At 39.1% G+C, this 25,799-nt stretch overlaps 1 protein-coding gene across 3 annotated transcripts in view; it reads left to right on the top strand.

The window, feature by feature from the left end:
- Positions 1-25,799, top strand: part of LOC140464913 (CUB and sushi domain-containing protein 1-like) — a 2,358,623-nt gene that overhangs the window by 2,087,652 nt on the left and 245,172 nt on the right. For all 3 annotated transcript variants that reach the window (XM_072560545.1, XM_072560536.1, XM_072560527.1), the window contains exons 41-43: positions 5,896-6,105; positions 16,466-16,654; positions 24,823-25,000. In XM_072560545.1, coding sequence (XP_072416646.1) covers positions 5,896-6,105; positions 16,466-16,654; positions 24,823-25,000 — 577 coding nt within the window. The remainder of the gene's footprint in view (positions 1-5,895; positions 6,106-16,465; positions 16,655-24,822; positions 25,001-25,799) is intronic.

Genomic DNA, 25,799 nt, shown 5'->3' with positions numbered 1-25,799 from the left:
TTATGTATGTGGCTAATTGTTAGCTTATCATCCAACCTCTGTCTCCACTGGACTTATCAACTTCTCTTCTGCTCTGTCTCTGTCTCCTTTTATGCAGCCTTGGCCAGAAGTTTGATTTCCAATCCAGTTTCAATTTTCATGTTCTTGCAACACAGCGGATTGGATTTCCTTTTCCACTTTAGACTTGTACTAAAAAGTACAAAGCACTGAAACCACAGATTCTATAGTAAAAAGGAATTAGATGAAAATTGCTAGTTAGAGGATACAGTGATATGATTGGCTCCTGCATTATCACAACAATGTTGGATGCCCAGAATAGAATATTGGTTAAGATGATTGAACAAGATCTGCACTTTGAAACATAGATTTGCTATCCAGGATAGTTGACTAAATACACGTATTAACTGAATATCTCTTGCTTCATGAGGTACATTTTGGTTTTGCATACAAGTAGAAAACACTAAGATAAATGTTACATGAATATAACCCCTAAAAAGTTGATTATGTAGCTTAAATTTAAAACTCAGTTCCATTGTGTACACTGAAAAGGCATGATACATCTAAGTAGAAAACAACTTAATGCTATGGAGCTGAAAAAAAATATTATTGCATTTTGAAATTATCTCTGTGATGTCATAATATTGAATTTGCTTTGTGAGAGTATGTGCTCTGACTTGTTATTGTCCTAGCTGATGATATTGTGGTCAAATCAGATTCCAGAGTGAAATCTATCTTGATGGATCAGTTTTTTATTTTACTTTAGTTAACATGTTAGATTTACTTCAACAACACATCAGTAATTTACTACTCAAAGACAAAAACAAAAAAATATATATATAGAACACAGTTAGAAAATAATCTTAGAATACCCAACTAAATATTGTTCCAACCTATTTCCCATCATCATCAAATCCAGAGAAAATATCCCTTTCTATCCAATTTTAAAATTTGACTTAACTAATTTTCTCCAGTTTTTGTTCTGTGATCTGTGTAATTTTCTATGACTATTTTCCATGAATGAATACAATACTGAGAGCTTAGACCTTCTCAGCTTCTAATAATCTGTAATGTTTTTAACAAAACAGTCCTAGTCTGGAAACTTCACAAACTAAATTTTCTTACTGAGGTGGCATATTCCCTTCCCCTATCGCCAAAAAAGAAAATAAATTCCTTTTTAAGATTGAGATAAAACTTACATCTAACCCCAGTCAGATCTCTTCCAAACTACCTTAATATCTTTCAATTTGTATGTTTTTTTTAAAAAAAATCAAATATATCCTTTATTATCTCGAACCAAAGGCAAGCTGATGTCCTTACTCCAACTGTTGTAAACCACCACACAACCAATTCTCTGTTAGTACAGAAAGGAAGTTCCTTGCTTTCTGATATATGCATGATTCAGTCACTGTTCTATAAGGGGTAGTCTTTGTTTAAATCACTTCACAAAAGTCACCAACATCCATCTGACACAATTTTTAAAAACTCAAGAATATTTAGAATCATACGAATCTGACTTTAAAATTGAGGTAAGTTCTGCATTCAGTTTTTCCAGGAAGCATCTTTCTCTATTCTCTCTGAATGTTATTGATTTCTCAGTGGCTACATCAGGAATCTGAAGTGTGCTTGTTCTCCTCATTGGAGATTATCTGTGCTCCTTTGCTTAAGCTCATGCAGATGTCATCGATTTCCAAATTGATTGACTTCGGTTGGAAAAATGACTTTGTGGCTAAAGAAAGGGAAGGGATTTCTGCAAGCAAACACATAATTTATCACAGCCAGTGGGTGCCTTTCTGTGAAGCACAAATTCAAACACTGATGAACTGTAATACTACTTTTAATGCTGAATGATAAAGTTTTTAAAAATAAATTATCAACAGTTTACAGACAATAATGCTTGGAGGGCAGCAGAACTAATTTTTAGAAGGTTCACTTGGCTGCTTCCTGGGATGAAGAGATTTGTCTTTTCAGGAATTGAGTAGATTGGACCAATAGTCATTGGTGTTTAGAAGAATGATTGGTGATCGTATTGAAAATATAATATTCTCATGGGATTTGACAATGAGATGTTGAGAAGATGCTTCACTTCATGGAGGAATCTAGAGCTAGAGGACACCGTTTAATTATAAAGGATCTTCCATGGAGGATTGAGATGTGAAATGCTTCTCTGTTCTTCAACAGCGAGCAGTGAAGGACAGCCATTGTATATACCCAAGGCTGAATTAGACAGCTTTCAATCTACAAGGGAGCCAAGGATTATTTATGAAGGAAGATTGGATAGATAAGGTTTGAGTTTACAAAAGTAAGAGATGATTTGATTGAAGCATCTAAAATTCTGAAGGGTCTTGACAGACTAGATGTGGAGGGGATATGTTCTATTTTGGGAAAATCAAAAAAAAATCAAGAGTCACCTGTTTAAAAATCAAGGGTTGCCCATTTAAACAGAGTTCAGGTGAAATCCTTTCTCTGAGGGTCATGACAGTCCACTTCATGAAAAGGCAGTGGAAGTAAAGACCTTTAATATATTTAAGGTAGAAGTGGATTAGTCCTTAGTAAGCAAGGGAGTGAAAGTTTATCAGGATTAAGCAAGAATGTGGATTTGAGCTATGCAACCAGAGCAACCATGATTTGATTCAATGTCTAAGCAAGCTTGAGAGGCTGAATGGCCGATTCCTACATCTAGTTCATTTATTTGTATTGGGGGCAGTCAGAAAGAGTTAAGGATGCACTCAGATCAGCCACGAGTTTATTGAATGACAGACTGGAACTAAATGATATCATTTTTCAAACTATCTTGTGGAAGGTTGAAGAGGGAGAGATGAAAGAATATGTAAGCACAAGATTAGTTGTTGAGTAATCAGGCCAATATTTGATAAGTCTCAGTGTTTCTTCCTTTGTGAGATGAGAGTATATGTTAATCTGAAGGGAACTTAAATAGAGTTGAGTTGCAGAGATATCAAGAAGAAAAAAAATCTAGTTATTTGCATGGTTTGAGGTTCAAGGTGCATTTATCTATAACTTTCCCTCAGGCAGTTAAGTATTTGTCATGGGAGTCCTGCATAAGATGAATCGTACATAGTTTATGAAAGCAACAGTGTTGCTACTCTTTTGCTTCTAATTTTGGGAAGGCTTGAGCTAGTGGTATTATCACTGGACCTAGAGATCTAGGCAATGTTCTGAGGACCTGGGTTCAAATCCAACCATAGTTGATGGTGATGTTTGAATTCAATAAAAATCTTAAACATTATGAATCTAATATAACCGTAAAATTGATTGTTGAGGGAACAATAATCCAGTTCATTTATGAACTTTAGAGAAGGAAATCTACCATCCTGAATTGAGCTGGCCGACATATTACTCTAGACCCATAGCAATGTGGTTGCCTTTTATTATGGATGGGCAATAAATGCTGGCCTAGCCAGTGATACCCAAAGTCCATGAATGGACTTAAGATGAAGTGAAAATCATTGACATACAATTGCCTGTAGGTATCTGCAAGCCAAGATAACAACTTTGAACTGCGAGATTCCTTGGTTATGGCTTTCAGGTCAAGCCACTAATTAAATTATAGAATTGTGTCATATTAAACTGCAAAATTAGCACATCAAGTCTCACTATATTGCATCTAATTTAGGGGAAGGACAAGGTGGTGTGAAGAATAAGTGTCAAAGGTAATATTGAGGTTAAAAAAAAACTATTTGACCACACACAGGAGATGAAATAGCTGCATTAAAGTACATGCCCTGATTTAATATGCCTCGCAGGCTAAAACAGTTCATGTAAACACGAGCATTCCTGTGAAATGATGCACACGGTGATTAGATGTAAATAAAAGTTGCAAGTGCTTTGTTATATTTGGCAAATAATATGCGATTATTTTTGCTTCATTCCAAGCTCTGTAATAAATTATTTAGTTCTGAGTCACGTGCCAAACAATACAAAAGATTACTTAGCAGTGTCAGTTAACGCGAATTAACTTCTGACTGAACCTGTTTTTATCTATCTGAATAGAACATTAATTAAACGGGACACCTCCATCATGCACCATAGGTTGGCTTAATCTTCCAGTTAATTTACTGCATTGAATGTCCTAGAGACAGGGTTGCACTGATGTGAAACATTTGGAGATAATGCAGTGAACCCAATTTAATCTTGAGCTATTATCATACCAGTTCACAATGCTGAAGTTGTAGGAAGAACATTTCTTTCACATATGAGAAGGGATGGAGGTGATATCGGGCATTAGAGCATCATTTAACCTCCTCCCAATCAGGAATGAACTAGGACATGATGAGGTCATGGAGTAGAAAGATGTGAAGTGAAAAGCCCCATCCCTTCCTTACTCTCCCCAATTAAATCATGGGAGAAAGAATTAAGGACTAATGTTTCACTAGAAGGTCAATTGAGTCACTTAAATGGCCAATTAGGGGTTCCCTTCAGAGGCTGAGTCCAGAAGCAGTAGGTCCAGCATCAACAGAGTTTCCTACCTGTTTAAAACCAAAATATCACTGGAGAAGTTAAAAAAAACTGTCCTTTTTTTAACAGGCAGGATTGTTTAAATTAAACTCCTTTTGTGTGCATTATTCTAAACAAGTCGTTCACTATAGTTTTACTTCAAGAATTTGATTTGAATATGTCATTGGACTAAAAAGTGTCAAACAATGAGATACCATTTCTTAATGTTATCCAATTAATTTGTCATAAATCTCTTGAACCTTTAATAATTTATTGAGACATTCATTACCAATTCAAGAGTGAGACCTTATGTTCTGCATTGAACTTATCAGCTCACAAAGTCAAAATGTAATTCCCAATTTGCACTGAAGTTGTTGGCTCACTTGGGTTCTTGGCTTCTTCGCATTTCCTTGTGATGCCTATCAGAAAGAACATGCTGTGGATGTTGGATGCACTAGGGTATAGAACTCAGAGAAAACAGAGTCTAGCAAATGATGCAATCTTTTGCAGGTCTGCAGCTTCCTCAGAGAATGGGATAAAGTGGATGAGGAAGCAATAATGGTTGATTATGCATTTCAGGGATTTAATACAGGGCATATCAAATACTTAGCATGCATTTGATGTATGCACATTTGTGTGGTATAAATAATGGGAGTGAATATCCGCAGGGGTTCTTTTCATTTCTCGATAACAATTTACTGGGGTTTCCGTGGCTCAACTGAGATGTCAAGCTGCTTAAAATAGTTTGGTGGTGCTGCAGAGAGAGAAAAATTTTCAAATTGATCAGCTGCCCACTCACGTATGTACATTCCCATGGTTAAGAAAATAATTGTTCACAGTTGATTGTGAGATTTTTATGTTCATGTTGTTAAAGCACTCCAGTTACAGTATTCACTCGATTCTCAGCCAGCTCAACTCGACTAGTATAATAAAGTAGAAGGAAGCATTAAGTTTATATTACAGTCTGATTCTCTGACCCTGTGTTTCGAGCTCATATTAACAGCTAGAAGCTGAACAGGCAGAAGGCTATTGATTTCTCAGTTGTGAGTGGTGCTGTGTGCTTCGAGTACCTCACCAGAATATCAAACTTTTTTGACCAATATTGTGGAATTTTCCTAAGGACGCTACATTAGTCTTTTCTCTCTACCACTCAAAATGTGTCCACTTGACATGATTTTTCATTCATATTTTATAACGTAGTTGTGAGATTTACCTCTTATTTCTGATAAGTGGTAAAGCTCACCTTTGTGAAGATGCACAGTACCTATGTTCAGGACATAGCATGTAAACTTAAGCCCTACTGTTTGATTTGGAAATGGATGATGAATATACATGGGAGATTTCTAAGTCAAGGCATAATACTGAATGCGGGTTGAGTAATTTTACTTTCTTCCTTCCCGTGATTTTTTTTTTAGTAGCTAAGTGTTGCTTTTATCTATGCAGGTGCAGTCATTCAGTTTCTGAATTTTTCGACTGAAGCCAATCATGACTTCTTGGAGATTCGAAATGGGCCGCATTACACTAGTTCTTTAATTGGACGATTCAGTGGAGCAGAACTCCCACCAATGCTCCTCAGTACTACCCATGATACCATCATCAACTTCTACAGTGACCACTCTGAGAACAAGCAAGGCTTCAAGCTCACCTACCAAGGTAGGATTAGCAGAAACAAGTTTCGACTGGGGAAGGGGGAAACTAGCAATTTTTTTTGTTTTATGCTCTCTTTAACATATTTCAGAAGTTGTATAGCTAGTGGCTACATTGGTTGTAGGTTTTATTTCTCTCTTAATGGAGTAAAAGTATGAAACACACTTTCAGCAGAAACCCCACAGGTTGTGCGGTGCTGCAGTGTGTTTGAGTATAGTTTCAATATAATATTTATAATATTTCATTGAAAGAACGTAGCACAGATAGATAATTAAAATGATCAATTTACAAAATTCTGCGTAGTTATTTAAAGGGGTACTGTTCTCTACAGGCTTGTTTGGTCTTTCTTTATTCTATTTGTTTTTCATTAAAACATACAACAGGATAAATATAAAGTGCAACATTTAAAATTGTGAGAATTTAAGAGCCAAAATAATGTCTGGGTGGGGGAGGGGGAATGAGGAGGTGGAGGAATATTAAATGTTTATATTTTTTAATATTAAAAATAAATTCACATTCTTGAAAATTACACGTTTGTCTGAAGTTACTCCATTTGAGGGATTGTATTGCATTAATTTTAAACCCTAACTGTTAGATTTCTTTTTGTATTGTGGATTGTACAAACAATAAGGATGACAGGCCTTCTCATACATTTGTATCCATCATTTTTCTTTGCTTTACTCATGATGAAACAAAGTTTTATTGTAGAAAATTATGTATGAAAAGTTGGTTAATACACACTTGATCAGTTTTGAAAATTTCCCTGAGGGAGAAAAGTATTGAGGTGTAGTTCTTAATATTGAAAAGCTTTAAGAGTTGAAAAGATTCGATGCCAATCCCTTTCTTTGATAGTATTTGCTAGTCGTAGTAGGAGGAACCTAGTCTTTTGGTAGCATTTCTATTTTGAGTTTGAAGGTGGAGAGTTCAAATCCTAATCTGGAAAATCTTGAAATCCAGCTCTGAATTTAGGATTGATATTCGACAGACTAATTTGGGTCAGCTGAGTGAGGGCACTATCTCCCTCAGGTGGCTTAGGAAAGTACTTAAGAGCATGGATCCATGCATAGAATATAGAATACCCACAGTGTGGAAACAGGCTATTCGGCACAACAAGTTCACACTAACACTCTGAAGAGCATCCCACCCAGACCCATCCCACTACCCTATCCCTGTAATCCTCTGTTCCCATGCTAATGCACCTAACCTTGCTGAACATTCTGGGTTATTTAGCATGTCCAATCCAGCTAATTTTCACATCTTTGGACCATGGGAGGAAACTGGAACACCTGGAGGAAACCCACAAAGACGCAGGGAGAATGTGAACCTGATTCTGGATGAGTGATGCTGGAAGAGCACAGCAGTTCAGGCAGCATCCAAGGAGCAGCGAAATCAACGTTTCGGGTAAAAGCGCTTCATCAGGAATAAAGGCTGAGAGCCTGAAGCGTGGAGAGATAAGCAAGAGGAGGGTGGGGGGGCCACCCTCCTCTAGCTTATCTCTCCACGCTTCAGGCTCTCTGCCTTTATTCCTGATGAAGGGCTTTTACCCGAAACGTCGATTTCACTGCTCCTCGGATGCTGCCTGAACTGTTGTGCTCTTCCAGCACCACTAATCCAGAATCTGGTTTCCAGCATCTGCAGTCATTGTTTTTACCTCAAATGTGAACCTGAGGCTTGTATCGAATTCGGGTCCCTGGCTCTGTGATGCATCAATGCTAACTACTGAGCCACTATGCTGCCCTAAGAATATAAGAATAGCCAGTCTATCAACTGGTATCCAGATGGTTCAGGTCATGAAAGAAGTGTGAACACGCTGTTAATGAACCTGCAAATACTTTCATTGATTCAGACTTCCCCTAAGAAAATGGAGATAAAAGAGCAGCTTGTTCACTATGTGCCTCCATACAGAAAATTTATGAGAGAATTTATTTTCAGAAATAATACAAGTTTAACTTATAAAAATGAATTATGAATAGCATATTAAAGTGAGAGTGGATGGCAGTTTAAGTATATTAATCTTGTTTCAAACATTAAAGGACTTGCAGAAAATATTGGTCTCATTGGTTTGAGTTATTGACTTCAAATAATTTGGACCAGAATGATAGTGATGCCAATGATTCATTCATTTAGGAAACCACTTAACTGATGCTAAGGAATAAGAGTAGATAGTAAAGCTAGACAATATTATTTTGAATTATCCCACTAAATCTTGTGGACAGTAACACTGCGAAACTCATCAATCAGAGCAAGGTTGTAAAGGCTATCTAATGGATTTTTCTATTTATAAAATGTACCAGTGAGCAGTGGAGCAGGAGTAGGCTATTCATTCTGTGAGTTTGTGGTAACATTCAATTAAATCAATGTTAATCTGTATCATAATTCCATTGACCCAGTTTACAGAAAAGAATCATGGAAGAGTGCATAAGATGGCTATTCAGCCTCTCAGCTGTGTACTTGTTCTTCCAGTTGTCCCAACACCCTCACTCTTTCCCACATGACCCATCATTTTTTTACTCTTTATTGTATGTATCCAATTATCTTTTGAATGTGTCAGTTGAATCTTTATCCACAAGCTTATAATTCAGTGATTATATCAATGTCAGTTGGTGAATTTCAAATCCCAATCACTCATGCATAAAGCAGATTATTTCTCAGGTATCTGCTGTTTTTTTTGCCAAATCCCCTTAAATCTGAACTCTATCATTATGGATTCTTGAACTGTTAGGTATAGTTCCATTTCATTTGTGATTTTCAACACCCTCTGTAATCTCCCTGTTTGCTTCTGTGCTGTGAATAGAACAACCCTAGTGTTCCCTCTCATGTCATCTTGAAACAACCCTCATACATTTTTTCTGCACTTTCTTTAAAGTCTTCACTTATTTCCTAAAGTGTGGCACCCAGAATTGAACACACTACTTCAGGTGCAGCTATGCTGGTGTCTTAATTCAGTTTTGCATAATTTTGCTGCTTTGGTACTCTATGATTCTGTTTGTCGACATCAGAATATTGTCGATTCCAGACTTAGAATTCATCTTAGTAAATAGTAATCACAAAACTACCAGATTGTTGTTAAAAAAATCTATCTAATTCACTGATTTGTTGTCTGAAGTTGGTCTAATCTAAATGTTACTCCAGGACTATTTTAAAGTGTTTGACGCTAATTGCTCTCTGAAATATTCCTCAATTGTATAAACCAATCACCCACTTGCAACTGCAAGAGTTTGAGCGTGCAGTTTTACCAGCAGTTTCTTGAGGGTGGTTAGGAGTCGGCAATAAATATTTACTTTGCTAGTTGAGACCATTTCCTTTAAATGAAAAATGAAATAAACACCATTTCCTTCTCTTCTGCATGCTGCTGGAAGCTTTTCCTATGACAGGAAGCTGCTACTCATCTTCATAATTGTGCTCAATGCTTAGAGAAAGCGGATTGTCTGCTCATGTCTGGAAAGCAACTGATTTATATGCAAGTGTTTAAGTCAGCACAGAAGTATTTCAGCACCTGCCAGATCTGTAGGTAATTGAAACTTTGACAAACAACGACAACATTACAATCGGAAGTAGTATTTCAAAACTGCCCTCTAAGTTGTTGATGCTTCCTGGTGGGGAGCCCTTCATTTGAGGGCTAATGTTCTTGAATGCCTGTTCGACTGGAGCTTCAAATGGTCATATTGGTGTCAAATCAGTACACTGATCGTGATTTTTCTGACCTGCAGGTGATTGATGGAAGTTTGACGCTAACTCCATAACTGTGTGGCATCTTTCACATTTCATGTTAGAATATACATGAGTACCAGTGGTGCCTTTCTGAAACTTTAAGGAGCCACTTAGTGGCCAAAATATGACAGTTCAGAGTCCAAAAGGTTTTGGTGAAGAGGAGAGGTGACCTGCATTGACATAAAGTAAAAGGAGGCCCAACAGACAAACGCAAAAAGGGCAATGGGAACAGATAGCTGTAGATGTCAATTGCCATGCTTCCAGCAGTGAGCCATACTTTAAGATGCACAGTAGCCTCACAAGACTTGACATGATCAATGAATGCAAATACCACATCCCACCACAAGCCCCAGATACGCTTCAATTCACTGGATCCCTGTAACTCTCACATCCACAATTTCTAACAATCATGTCTCTTACCTGATGTCCAGACTTCACCTCACTCGCACATTCTTACTGCTGGTGTAACAGTCACACCCACATCTCTGAGCCGTTGTGCACTGCCAGCTTTTCAACAATGACAGCCATGTCACCCAAACAGATAGCACAGTGCTGAGTGGCATACTCACCAGCAGATATAAGTGGGTACAATTGGATGGAGCAGAAGCTGACTGCTTAAATATTAATTATTTCTTCGAGCCCCAAGCTATAATCTTTATCAATGCACCCCAATTGCACCATTCTTTCTTATTGGGGCCAACTTGTGACTACCTCAATGTCAATTCAAGTTGTACCTCTCTGTTTCTATACAGCTCGACACCAAATCCATTCTGAAGAAGTTCAGCTGCCAACTTGGGGGTCCTTAATTCTATCATCTTTCATAATGTCATTGAACTCAAGTTATGTCAGGTTTAGGACAGGAGAGCTGGTGGAAACTATAAGACCATAAAACATAGGAGCAGAAATTAGGCTATTCAGCCCATCAAGTCTGCTCTGCCATTCAATCATGGCTGGTAGATTTTTCAATCCAATTTTCCTACTTTCTCCCTGTAACCTTTGATCCCCTTGGCAATCAAGAAGTTGTCTATCTCTATTTTAAATATACTCAATGACCTGGCCTCCACAGTCTTTTGTGGCAATGAATTCTACAGATTCACCACTCTCTGGTGCAAGAAATTGCTCCTTATCTCCATTCTCAAGGGTCTTCTATTTGTGCAAAGGCTGTGCCTTCAAGTCATGGTCTCTCCTTCAAATGGAAACATTTTCCCAACTTTTACTCTGTCCAGGCTGTTCAGTATTCTGTAAGTTTCAATTAGAAACCCCTTCATCCTTCTAAACTCCATTGAGTATAGTCCCAGATTCCTCAAACATTCCTTATATATTAAGCCTTTCATTCCTGGGATCATTCTCATGAACCTCCTCTGGACCTCTTCCAAGGCCAATATATCCTTTCTGAGGTTATGGAGCCCAAAATTTCTCACAATACTCTAAATGTGGTTTGACCAGAGCTTTATACCACCTCAAAAGTACATTCCTGCTTTTATATTCCAGTTCTTTTGAAATGAATGACAACATTGTTTTTACTTACAAACTCAACATGCAAGTTTACCTTAAGAGAAACCTGGTCCAGGACTCCCAAGTCCCTTTGCACTTCAGATTTATGAATTTTCTCCCCATTTATAAAATAGCCCATGCCTCTATTTCTGATGAAGGGGTTTTGTCCGAAATGTCCATTCTCCTGCTCGTCGGATGCTGCCTGAACTGCTGTGCTTTTCCAGCATCACACTCTTGACTCTAATCTCCAGCATTTGCAGTCCTCACTTTCGCTATGCCTCTATTCTTCCTTCCCAAAGTGCATGACTTCACACTTTACCACATTGTATTTCATCTGCCACTTCTTTGCCCACTCTCCTAACCTATCTAAATTTTTCTGCAGCCTTCCTGCCTCCTCAATACTACTTGCCCCTCCACCTATCTTGTATCATCTGCAAACTTATCCAGAATGCCCTCAGTTTCTTCATCCAGATTATTAATGCATTATTAAGCGAAAAGTTGTGGTCCCAGCACTGAGCCTTGTGGAACACTACTAGTCACCGGCTTCCATCCTGTGAAGGACCACTTTATCCCCACTCTCTGCTTTCTGTCAGACAGCCAATCTTCTATCCATCTTGCCTCTAAAATCATGGGCCATTATCTTACTCAGTAGCCTCCAGTGTGGCACCTTATCAAAGGCCTTCCAGAAGTTCAGATAGATAACATCCATTGGTTTCCTGTGGTCTAACCTGCTCATTATCTCCTCAAATAATTCTAATCTGTGGAAATATTTTCAGCTATTCTAATGGTAGCTAAACTAATGATTAATGTTGGTTTGTCACGATCTGTTTGTCTTTCAAGTGTTCCTCAGAACCCTATTTTTCCAATTGTGTATTACTTTTAATAGTTTTATTGGTTCACCTTCCATTTCTTTAAGAGTTGTCGAACTGAATTATTAATTCCTTCTGCTCCCTTTCTGAAATTTAAAGTTTCACACTTGAGTACACAAGCTTTCACTTTGTTCTTCATCTTGATGTGTGTCACCTGGTCCTGCTAACAAAGCTTCCAAGAATTCCAAGAATAAAAAAAATCTCATTGTCTATCTGCACAAATGCCAAGCTGTCTGCAGTCCCCTTCACTATTAACCATGCACAATCATTGTGAACAGGTGAACGTTTGATATTCTGCTCGATATTCCAAATTTCTTTTTAAAATTTGGTATTTAGAGTTGACTAACAGCCTTAATGTAACCCCATTTTCAATGCTTGCAGCCAAAACTGATCTTTTCTGTCATCTATAATGTTTGGTTTTTGACTGGTCTCTCTGTGTTGTTCAGAAAGAATGTAGTAACTCGGAGCAGGAGTATGCAATTCAGCCTTTCAAACCTGCTCTACCATTTGATGTTATCATGACTGATTTCATTTCAGCCTCAACTCAACTTTCCTGCCTGTGATGCATAATCTTTCAACTCAATACGAATCTAAAATCTATCTATCTGTCAAACTTACTAATCTCCTGGCATCCACTGTACTCTGGGATTAGTGAATTCCATAGATTCATGAGCGTTTTGGAGAAGTAATTCCTCCTCATTTCAGTTTTGAATCTGCTTCCCTTATCTTAATACTACAATCTCTCATTCCACATGAGGAAACATCCCTGCCACATCTACTTTGTCAATCCCTCCCTCTTAGCATCTTATATACTTCAATTCTTCTCTTCTCATTCTTCTGAACTCCAGAGAGTGTGGGACTAAACTGCTCAATCTCTATTTGTAAGACATAGTTAAAAATCACACAACACCAGTTTATAGACCAACAAGTTTATTTGGAAGCATCGGCTTTCAGAGCAGCACCTCCAAATCATTATTCTAAGACAAACCTGTCATCAAAGCTCTGTCATCAAACTACTGAACTTGCTCTGTATTGTCTCGACTGGAAATACATCACACCTCAAATAATTTGCATGCAATGCTCTCATTAATGCTTTGTGCAATAATACTTACATTCTGTTCCTTTAGCAACAAATGCCAGAATTCCATTTGCCTTCCTTGTTACTTGCTATACCTGCATACCAACTTTCTGCTATTCATGCCTGAGGACACCTTCTCCACACAAGGATTCCTCTGTACTGAAGCACTCTGAAATTTCTCTACATTTTGATAATAAGTTGCCTTTCGATTCCTCTGACCAAAATGGACAATCTTACACTGATTCACATTAAACTTGATCTGCCAAATTTTGACTCATTCACCTTACCTATCCATATCCATTGTAAATTTATTTTTTCTTCATTGCAACTCTTTTCCCATCTATTTTAATTTGTCTATATTACTTTATGTCCTCACATCCAAGTCATTAATGTAGATTCTAAATAGCCGCTTCCAATAATATTATTTATTTTAATTTTCACTGGTTTCGCTTCGACCTGAAAAAACCCTTCTTTGAAATTTCATAAACACAGCACCTACAACATTATTTCCCCAATGCATGTCACACTTCTATGAGACACAACTTTGATTTAATAAATCTGTGTTGGTAATTCTGGTTGGCTGATATCTTTTTCTCCAAAGTTATTTCATATTATTCTATGGTATCAGCTCTAATAATTTCTAAGCGATGCTAAAATTACTTTTTGAGTTTTTCAGAACAGCACAAAAATAAGAAGTCTCACTTTAATTAACTGAAAGGCGCAAATATCTCTCATGAGCCAGTAAAAGCATCATTACAATCTGTAGCCTCTAAGTTACAATGCATAATGAAGTTTCATTATTTCTTTGATTAAATATGAGAACCTTAGTGAATACTCTGTACACTGAACTTTCCTATACTTGCAAAGATAAAAGTTATTTTGAAATTGTCCTTATATAGACAAAGGAGAAAGTGAGGACTGCAGATGCTGGAGTTCAGAGCTTAAAAATGTGTTGCTGGAAAAGCACAGCAGGTCAGGCAGCATCAAAGGAACAGGAGAATCGACGTTTCGGTTCCTGAAGAAGGGCTTATGCCCGAAATGTCGATTCTCCTGTTCCTTTGATGCTGCCTGACCTGCTGCACTTTTCCAGCAACACATTTTTAAGCGCTTATATAGACAAAACAAATTTACAGCAGCACAATAGCGATGCGGAAAGCAGCAAGAAATACAAATATAATAGCAAAATGAAATGCTGCAAAAGTTTCAGAGGTTTTTTAATTTAGATGCATGAGATGAATTCATAATTTAATATCCTGACTCTAGTGCACCCACATGAAAATCAATTACACCCACTCACTGCTTTCCTAGTACGAAGGGAAATACAATGCGCACAGTTTCTATTTTCTCTTTAAAGCTTCTCTTGCTGAAACAATTTCTTTGCAAAAGATTGTTTCAGCTTAATGATCTGGCTTTTTTTTTAATTGCTAATTTTTTTAAGGGTTGGTAGATGCAAGTTGGAGTCTGGGTTTCCATCTTGTATTGGGAAACTAATAAGTTTTCTTTCAGACAGAAGTGTGCAGTGGGAGTGAGAGCAGAGTGCCTTGCCTTACCCACAAATTCAGAAACTGCATAACCTATGCTAGGGAAAGGAGACTGACATAAAAATCCTTATTTTAAAGTTTTTTTCTAATGCAAAATGAGTCCAATTTGGGTAACGTGAAACTCCGGTCATGCTGAAGTTGTTAGCCCCTTCCACCAACAGAATAGAAAACTCAACAAAAGGATACCTATGATAAACCAAGATTCTGGAGTGGTAACTCCAGGTGAGCCAAACTTTCTTTGGAATCATGTACAAATGTCCCCTGTTATCAGTTGTAGTCATGTGACATCTATTAAGAGGCACATACACTAAGCAGACATCTCATGTTCACATTAAACGTCTTACGTTCACCTCATTTTGAACACAGTGTTGCATGTATGCATGAAACAAACTAGCCCACATGCTTTGTATGACCAACCCAACTAACTGGAGTGGATTCAGGCCATGCTAGAATGCAAAATCATGGGCAAGGCGATTGTAATAGTTGCAAAATGATCTCTCAAAGTCCTGAATGGGAATGCACCAAGGGATAAATTCTAACACAGATAAAGCTGGACTGTTTCACTGTCTTTTGTCAGATTGCCCTTTAACATTGAGAGATGAAACATGTAATGGTGGTAAGAGAATTAATGAAGACTTCACCCACTACTATAGTCTACACCAACATGGATAGCACTGAAAACCTTTTTGTGGTAGGAAAGTCCGAGAAGATATGTTGACTTTTGACTATTAGTCGCCACCGACATAGTATGAGGGTAACAAAACCAGAAGGATGACCTCCAGCACTTTTGAAGCATGGATCAAGAAAATGAGCAAAATGCATCAACAGAAGAAAAGGAAGCATGTCAACTATCCCTCAATCCCAAAGAGTCCGATGAAGCCGCTTGTTTCCCTTATTGATGCTACTTAGGGTATTGAGATGCTTCACGATTTTACACTGCAGTGCTAAAAAAAAATTTAAACATGTTTGACTGCATTGACAACTTAGCAGACTCATCTGAAGACAGTGTGTTTGGCATAAAACATTTACTGTATTTTTCCAGAGCAATTCCCAATGTTTCTCAATGCTTTTACTGTATAAGATCAGGCCAATGTAAGGTGGGAACAAATTGAAAAGTAATTACATTTTTACACATACCTGTCATTTTTTTTGGCACATAATACATTTATATGCAAATCAGCCACATGGGGCTTTCTCAACTATCTCAAAGCTCCACTTAACACAAATTTGAGGGTGATTTAATTTATTGCGATTTTATTGTCCTTTTTGTTCTCTTTAAATCGTAAAGTTAAACATAATTGTGACACTTAACATGGTCTTAAGCCTGTGTCCATTGTGAGTCTAGATGAAATTTGGAGCTGTATGAGATGAACTCTGTACTCATTGTGTTTCTTTCATAGTCAATGTTCAGCACCTCCTCCCTGATTGGATTAAGAGTCAGACATATAAGAGATTGTAAGGCAAAATATTAAACCTCCGTGCCTTTACAATCATTTTAAATGTGCCTTTACAGCTTTTGTTCTCCCCCTCGGGTCTCTAGGGAAGAACTGAAGCTTTGAGGAATATCATTACGTTAGATGGGTGGAACTTACTTGAAATATTCAAGGATGGCCTTACAAGCTGATTACCTCTTTGTTACCTGCTACTAACCTTCTGATTGTCATTTCTTTTAGCTTATGAGCTTCAAAGTTGCCCTGATCCACGACCATTTCAGAATGGATTTATCATTAATTCTGACTATAGTGTGGGTCAGTCTATATCGTTTGAGTGTTACCCTGGTTACATCCTGATTGGGCAACATGTTCTTACGTGCCATCATGGGATCAACAGGAACTGGAACCATCCATTCCCAAAATGTGAAGGTACTTTCTGTATTCATTTCTTTTTTCATTACCTTTTTTTTCCAGCAACTCAAGTCTGCTGCATAGGATGGAGATGACTGTTCCGGTGAATGGCTAATGAATGATTCAAAATTTTCTATATTCAACAAACCAGTGGGTTCTTCAATCACAGCTCTTGTACTCATTTGGCTTTGGGTTGTACCTTTACCTGTTCATCAGTAGTCAGGTTATTTAGGTAGCATCTCATGGCCTTGGAAGTAAGCCCTTGTCTCTAAGGAACGACCCACACTGACTCTGTTAGAGCTGTGTGGTTCTATCAGAGGTATAACTAGTGCAGGATGAAAGCTGTTTTCAAGACCTCATCCTTGGAGATGCATGAAAACTCCAGGGGTTATATACCAGCAGTACATTGATGGAGCTTTGATGATGACAATTGCAAAATTACATAATCTCTGACAGGAAATAGAGCCCAACCTTTCAGTGCTTTTGTGACCTTGTTAACAATTGGCAATGTATTCTCACTTGTCGCACTTGGATGGAGGTCGTTGTCGTAAGAGTAAGCGGTATCTTTTACGATCGGGAAGGATAAGTGACTGAGAGGTGATGGGAAATGATCATGGCTTCAGCACATTAAGACCTACTTAGGTACAGCTATATTTCATTCCTTATTATGCAATAAGCTGGTGGTTGTTTGAACAATCCAACAACTCCAAAGCTAGATAAGCCGGCATACAATGGACTGGAAATTCAACTTTTAAGAAGACTAACTGTGAGACCTAGAAAATGCAAAGTTGAGAAGCACCAAAGGTGCTGGATTGACAAAATGGAGGCAGTGAAAGTCAGAAAATCCAGTTTAAAACCCATTCAAAACTGCATCAAGAAGTATGTAACTCATGAAGAAAATCCCAAAACAGTGATTGCAGGTTCTCAGGCAAAGAACCAAGAAAAGACATGGAAAAGGCAGAAAGCAATTTTAATTGTGCACTGGACAGCTAGTGCTAGCAAAACCAGATCCCCAGCAAGCACTGCTTAAAACTAAAGCCCTGCAGACCAAATCCAAGGTTGGTACAACCATATGTTGCAACTATGAGCTAGCAAAGAAAGACAAAACCAAGAAAGGGCTGCAAGTACGTGATACTTCAGCAAAATGTGAAGAGCTTATTGAGCTAACTTAGAACAAAGTAATTTTCAGCAGCTTCACAATATTTATGAAATAACAACAAAGTCTAACTTACACGTTCCCAGGAAAAGAAAGTGACTGCATCAGGTAATTTGAAAATCAGCTGAACCACAAAACCATTTAGAAAAGCCATGAATCCTGAGTTAGATGATCTGAGAGATTTGGACACATGGAAGGATCACATTCAAATCAAAACTGGTATTTTGGAGAAAAAATGCTTGAGGTAACAAATTGCTGCAAAATTGGGCAGTAACAGGTCAACACATTATTTTTCTCCACAGGAAGAGTAGCCACTGATATTTTTGTCTGACAAAGCCTTAATTGAGTCTACAGATACATTTTAAATAATCTTAAGTTAAAAGCCTTCCACCACAATTTCAAACAAAGTATACAATTCTAGGAAGGACCAAATTCAACAGAAGGTTTCAGATACCAAGTGAATGACGAGAGGATTTTATGAAAGACCTGTATGCAGGCTGATTGAAGAATAAGATTGTGGAGGTCCAGTAGCAGAATTAATATGAGAATTCATTGAAGTCAGTGTTGCTGTTGTTCAATATCAGACTTGTGGCATTCCAGGGAAGAGCTCATTCTAGAAAAAGGTTGGAGTGATAAATAGTAGTCCATTAACAGAAGAGTGCACAACTGAGAGGTGACAATAAATAATGGCTGAAAAATCTACCAATGACAACATAGCTTCTGTAGCATCGGAATGTAGAAAAAAGCACCAGAGAAGATGGCACGAAGAGCACATGACACCATTATACCCCACGAAAGCTGTGACACCAGATGGTCACAGTGTGCCATATACATTGCCGAATGTTTGCCCCTTAGAAGAGTTAGCTATTTGAGATGAGTTTGATTTCTTGTTGTCACATGCACTGTCATAGAAAGTGAAAAGTGATTTTTTTTTTGCACGCTACACAGGCAGACCATACCATACACTGTGCATCAGATAGCAGAACAGAGTGCAGAATAGAGTGTTACAGCCATCGAGAAGGTATAGAGAGAGAGGGAGAGAGAGAGAGATCAACATGAATATGTGAGAGGTCTTTTCAAAAGCCAGATGACATCAGGGAAGGAGCTGTTCTTGAATCTATTTGTACATGCATTCAAACTTTTATATCTTCTGCCCGGTGGAAGACGGTGGAATAGAGTATAACCAGGGTGGGAGAGGTCATTACCAAAGTAACCTCTCAATGTTCTCAAGATCCAAAAAAAGATACCATTACATGTGAGGCCTTAAAGAAGCTGAAGAAGTTTTGCTTGGAGGGGAGATATTCAATTTATACGTTGAGAATATTGGCCCCAATTATGTGTTCTGGAATGCAGATATAGATGTCAACGGAGATATCACCAATTGGCACAGGGGCTCAGTGGTTAGCATTGCTGCCTCACAGCACCAGGGTCCCAGGTTTGATTCCAGCCTTGGGCAACTGTGTGGAGTTTGCACATTCTCCCTGTGTCTGTGTGGGTTTCCTCCTACAGTCCAAAGATGTGCAAGTCAGGTGAATTGGCCAAGCTACCACTGAGATGGATGAACATTTTTCATTGTTGAAGCAACTGATAAGTTGAATGAAAGGCTTCATGATAATCTGAACACTAACATCAAGCATCTCACTTTCAAACTTGATTTCTTTCTTCCCAGAGTGTTTCAGTGGCCTATAAACCTGATGAAGGGTATGAGCTGTACTCCCCATGTAGCTCTCCCGTATTCCAGCCCAAAAATGGTTTCCTGCTAAATACACAATTAGAAATTTGAAAATTGCAGGCATCTAAACCTGTGCTATAACCAGAATGTTCTCATATTGCCCAATTTTCTTTATTGGTATAATTATTATTTGCTCTTGGAACAAACCAAAGCAGTATGGCAAGATTATTTGTGATGAGATTCATTCATGTCACATAAACTGCATCGTGTCATATTTAGAAACTGCACTACTTATCAGGCTCTCTCACTTTATAGCTTCTGGTGGCAATATAACTGATGTTGTATAAGGACATCACAACAGATTTTACTCTTTCGGGTAAGTAATATAAGTTTAGAAGACTTAGGCTGAATGGATATGCAAATTAATATGCTTCAGTTTCTAAAAACTGAAGTGCCAATGTTATCACTAAAATGTGCAATGTACAGTGTAATTCACAGTAACATTTCAGATTAATCTCCGTGTTCCTTTATTCAGAAGATAAAAGAAGGAAAGTGATCAGTTTGAAATCTTCAGCATAGGTAGATGGGTATGCCACTCTGCCTGACTGACTTCATTTGTATCCTAAAGGGCATATTACTTTTGCTGACAGAATTTAAGAAATTTATTCCACAAAGATTAGCATAAGTCAGCTTATTGAAGTTTTATTTTGCAAAACTACCTCAACCTGTTTGTTTCATTTAATACTCCCTCTCAGGTCATAATTGATGTGATAATACAGTCTTATGTATTCCTGACCTGTCTCGCTGGATTTTAACATTCGAGTCCCTTCCATTGAGGGAAACCATCAATGTGACTATGATTCACTAGTGACAGGGTGTCCATGGTCCCCCTGGGAGCATGGCCACCTTTCTGTCCTTATAATGTACTTTTCTTTGGTGGTAAGTTTAACTGAAGTTTAACCATTTGGTTTTGAATTGCTATCAGATGAGAGGCCTGAGAATGTGTATCAATGTCTGTGGGCCATTTTTGAGGATTACCCCTTGCCAAAAGGTGGGCTCAGTGTTATTGTCTACCTCTTGATAAAGAGTTGTTGCTCCCACTGGAGAGCAAAGTGGTTCATTAAGGCAACAACTTATTCACTCCAGCCCAGTGAAGAAGAGGCATAATAGCTCAAGCTCAGGTCATGCACTTAGAAATTTAATAAGCTAGCAATCTCGCACTGCTTACATTAATTATTCGATGAAATGTACTCATTAGCTGATGCCAGCGCTCTCCATGCCATAGCTTCCTCCTCCCTAGAAGTGTGGGACCATTAGACCTTCACACAACAAGGTCAAATTCTGTAACTCACAAGACAGGTATCTTGCCATTGTGTGAGCAATCAGGATGAACAGATAAGCTTTTCCTCAGCTTGTGTAGCATTCTGCCAGACCAAGACCATTAATATTTCAATAAAGTTAATAAAATACCTGCTCGGTTTGATGATATTGATAACGATAGAGTTGCTGACAATCATCCAGATGAAGAGCATAAGGAACCTGCTGACATCTTGTTGGATCAGAACAGCAAACAATTTATTAAGATCCATTAATCACCCAATTTGATGCATTCATTGAGCACTATTCATTTTAAGTGACAGTTGACCAATGGCAATGTGCTTTCTGCTTCCAAAGTTTTAAATCTCATTGTCCCAGTCAGGAATTTATTCTCAACTGTTCAACAAGCTGATAGTTCTTTGCCTTTATATGTGGTTGAGGATTTACCTGATCTGTGCCCTGAGACCATCATAGCTTTGCTTTTGAAGACCTATTTATGGAGAACCTTGATGTTGAGGCTCTTGGAACCTCAGCACACTTGCTGCCAGTTCCACCGAACGTGAAGGATTGGGATGATGTCTTCAATCCAGTTTTTCCAAGTTAGCATGACACAGCTGGAACTTTCAAGAGTAATGCCTATGTTGATATGTAGACAGCCTCCATAATAAACAAGCATCTCCCCAAGAACACTAGGGTGAAACTATTGGAGCTTGGATGAAAATTAAATGATCTTGTAAATCTTGCAGTCTTTGCTTGGTCTGAAGATTTGGGAATCATTGTACAATACCTTAACCAGCATTTCTTGTGAAGTCGTCCAATGAGGTTTTATACTTGTCACAGCATCTTCTGATTTCTGATGCTACAATGGAGAGACAACATTTGGAGTACCGTGTACAGTATCAATCTGTTGGTTCTTGTTCTCTTTGGCAGTCCGTCATGACTCGCTTCCATCCTAAAAATTAGATCTCAGGTGAGTAAGACTCTAATACAAAATCTGCTGTCTCTGTCATAGATGGGGTCAGACAGTGTTTGGGGGAATGGAAGAGTGGGAAGTCTGGGTTGCCACGTGCTGTTTTCTTTGCTAATGTCTGACTTCAGCTTGTCATCAGGTCTTAGACAAGATCCTTCCCAGGTGCTTTCCTTTCCCTTTTGGGTGGTCTTAGGCCAAGGTTTCTCAAGTGTTGTTGGGTATGTTGGATGTTTTCAGGAAGCGATTTGAAACACTCTGTCTGCCCACCTGTGGCTCACTTGCCATGTCGAAGCTCTGAGTCAAGCACTTGTTTCAAGAGTCCCATGTCCCCCATGTAGGAGAATTCTATGGTCTGTCCAATGGAGCTGATCGAATGTGGTCTGTGCTTCATCAGGCATGTAGACCTGAGTGATAAAGCAGATAATTGAATGTCTATCCTTCCAATGAATTTGTAGTATCTTGCAGAGGCAGCTCTGCCAGTACCTTTTTGGGCTTTTGAGGTACACAAGCTTTCCACCATTGTGTTCTGATGGTCTACCAACTGAATAGACATTAGGTTTTTCCAGGCACCTCTTTATAAAATTTGACAAAGTATTCTGCGCTATTCATACTTCTAAATTTCTCTAGACTGGCATAAAGGTAGGTCCAGTGGATTATATTGAAGCTCACATTCACCAACCATTTCAAGAAGGTGAGAAACTGAAATGTATTCTTGGTTCAGTGCTGGGCTGGTATGGTCTTCATGTTGAGTGAATGGGATTTCCCCCTCAGCCACAGGTCATTGAAGGAAGGATGCAAATATGGTGGCACTGGCGAAGCACAGCTGGTCAGGCAGCATCTGATGAGCAGGAGAGTCAACGTTTTGAACATAAGCTCTTCATCTTGAATGTCATGGAGGCCAAAGGGGGATGTGAGACAAATGTGAGAGGGTTGGAGCTGATGGGAAGGTTGCCAGGAATGTGATAAGTAGATGGAGGTGGGGGTGATATGGATAGGTTGGAGAAGAGGGTCAAGCAGATAGAAATTAAGAAGGAAGATGGACAGGTAGGGCAGTTCAAGAGCGTGGTGCTGAGTTAAAAGGTTGGATCTGGAATAAGGTGGGGCAAGGGGGGATGAGGAAACTGGTGAAATTGACACTGATTCCATGTGGTTGGAGGCTTCCTAAGTGGAAAATGATTTGTTTAGTGCGTGTGTCCCAGAGATGTTCTCTGAAACGTTCTGCAAGTTGGCATCCCTGAAGTGGAGGAGACTGCATCATGAGCAATGAACACAAGAGATGAGGTGTTTGGATGTGCAGGAAAATCACTGCTGGATATAGAAGGATCCTTTGGGGCCTCGGATGGAGGTGAGGGGGTAGGTGTGTGCATAGGTTTTACACCTCATCTATTGTGTCTGTTGCTCTCTATGTGGTCTCCTCTACATCAAGGAGACAAGACACCAACTTATGGAACATTTCAGAGAATATCTCTGGGGCACACACGTTAAACAACTCCACTGCCCTGTGGCCAACCACTTCAACTCCCCCTCCCACTGTGCCAAGGACATGCAAGTCCCGGGCCACCTCCACCACCAAATCCTAGCCACCCAACGACTGGAGGAAGATCATCTCATCTTCCATCGAGGGACGCTTCAACCACACGGAATCAATGTTGATTTCACCAGTTTCCTCATTTCCCCTTCCCCCAGCTTATCCCAGATCCAACCCTCCAATTTGGTACTGCCCTCTTAAACTGTCCTACCTATCCATCTTCCTTCCCACCTACCCGCTCCACTCTCTGCTCCGACCTATCACTTTCACCCCATCTTCATCTACCTACGGCATTCCCAGCCACCTTCCCCTCAGCAACCGAACGCCCCCCCCCCCCCCCCCCCCAATTTATCTCTCAGTCCCCATGTGCGCCCCCCTTCCCACATTCCTGAAGAGCTTATGCTGGAAAAGTTGACTAGCCTGCTCCTCAGATGCTGCCTGACCTGCTGTGCTTTTCCAGTGCCACACTTTTTGACTCTGATCTTCAGCATCTGCAGTCCTCACTTTCTCCCTATAAATGTGGGGGGAGCAGTGCAGAGAAGACTAATACCTAGAATGGGCAGGTTGTCTAATGAGGACAGGTGAGGCTTTTACCTGATAGAATCTCAAAATATAAGATGTGACCTGATTGAAATATATAAGATACTGGAGTGTGTTTGACAAGGGAGATATGGAGGAGATGCTTCCTCTTATGGCAGTGTCTCAAACTGAAGGTTACCATTTCAAAATAAAGAGCAAACCGATTTGAAACAGAGATGCAGCATGTTCTGTTTTCCCCCAGAGGGTTGTAAGTCTTTTGAACTTTCTTCCTGAAAAGGTAATAGAAGCAGAGTCCTAAAATGGAGTGATTATTTTAAGCAAGGAGGTGAAAGTTCATTGGGGTGGGAGGAATCTGGATTTGAGGTTACAGTGAGATCAGGCCTGATCTTATTAAGTGAAGGAGCAAGTTGAAGGGGCTACATTACCTATTCCTACTCCTTGTTTCTATGTTCATAATTAGGCCGTGCAGCCACTTCGAAAATTCCAACAGAAGTCAAAGATCTGTGTAAGTTTCAGCTCCAGCTCAGTTGTTAGCACTCATGTCACACTCCGTGTACTTGGTCACTTCGTTTATGCTGGTGTTCCAATGCAATACCATAAGTGTTGCACTTTCAGAGGTGCTGAATTTCTAATGAGTCTTTTTTTTTCTGAGACCCTGCTTGTTTTTACACTGAAGGACATATTTTACCATTTGAAGCAAGAACAGGGGAGTTCTGAAAACTCAAAAGTGATCTGACAGCTGTTCTCCTTTGATCTACGTTCCAAAAGCAGCCAATCTGATCATTACCACTTGCTGTTTGTGGGAGCGTGCTGTTTAGAAATTGGTTATGACATTTATTTCTTTCAAAGGTGATTCCACTTCTAAGGGTTCTTCACTGATTGTGAATTCTTTCAGTATGCTGGGAAGGACACATGATCAATGAAAGTTTTTGTATTATATATATATAATATCTACTGATTGACAACATGATTAAATGTGTTGCATGTTTGGTTTGTTTTAAAGCTCCCTGTAACCTCAACATAACATCTCGAAATGGTACGATCTACTCCCCTGGGTTTCCAAATGAATATCCAAACTCAATGGATTGTAGTTGGCTCATTACAGTACCTCCAGGACATGGGATTTACATCAATTTCACACTGCTACAGACAGAACCAGTGAACGACTACATTGCTGTATGGTATGACCTATATTTACTTGCAAACAAAATTACATGTGGAATGAACATATTGTTAAAGTATAATGTTAATATTACAAGGACAAAATGTTGAATTACGCTTCATATTATGTTTAAGCCACTACACTTGATAAATATGGCTGCTGTTATAATGTGACAGTATTGCATAGTTAGAGCAAAACTAAACTACCTTGGGTATTGTTTTCTGTGTCGCAAAACCAATATTTTTTTTCAGGATATTCAAACTTTGCAGATGATTTCCAATCTGTTCTGAATTTGCAATGACATTCCTGATATTTAAATGCCATTTGTTTCCTTTTACTACAAGTGGGATTAGCATTCAGAATTTCCACACCGACCTGCAAATCACAAATTAGGCCCTTTCCTGACTTGCAAGTTGTGAGACTGCCCCCCAAACCCCATTCTCACCTTAGTTTTGTTTCTGAGAGAGGGGTATGGGCTGTGGTCATGATTTGCAAATTGAGATAGTGTACAGCTACTGAACTGGGCAGCTGTGCCTGGGGGCAAGCCAAGGCAACAAGGCCTGGGGCTTGAGAGCCCCTTTACTTGTTGCCATTCTCAAAGAAAAGCATCCCCACTATCATCAACTAGGACTTGGAATCAGACAATACCAATAAAAGCCACCGCCCTTTCAGTGGTATTGCCATTCAATAGAGGTGCCAGGTAGACTTGTACTCTCAGGCTCCTTTATCCCGGGGTGGGGGGGGTGCGGGGGGGGTCTGCTGCTGCTTGGATGGATGTACATTAGGGAGCTTCATGAAGGCTTTCTCTCTGTCAGCTC

This window comes from Chiloscyllium punctatum, chromosome 3 (genome assembly GCF_047496795.1).
Source record: "Chiloscyllium punctatum isolate Juve2018m chromosome 3, sChiPun1.3, whole genome shotgun sequence".
NCBI lineage: Eukaryota > Metazoa > Chordata > Chondrichthyes > Orectolobiformes > Hemiscylliidae > Chiloscyllium > Chiloscyllium punctatum.
Note: the sequence above shows the minus strand (reverse complement) of the source record. Positions and strands in the feature narration are given on the sequence as shown.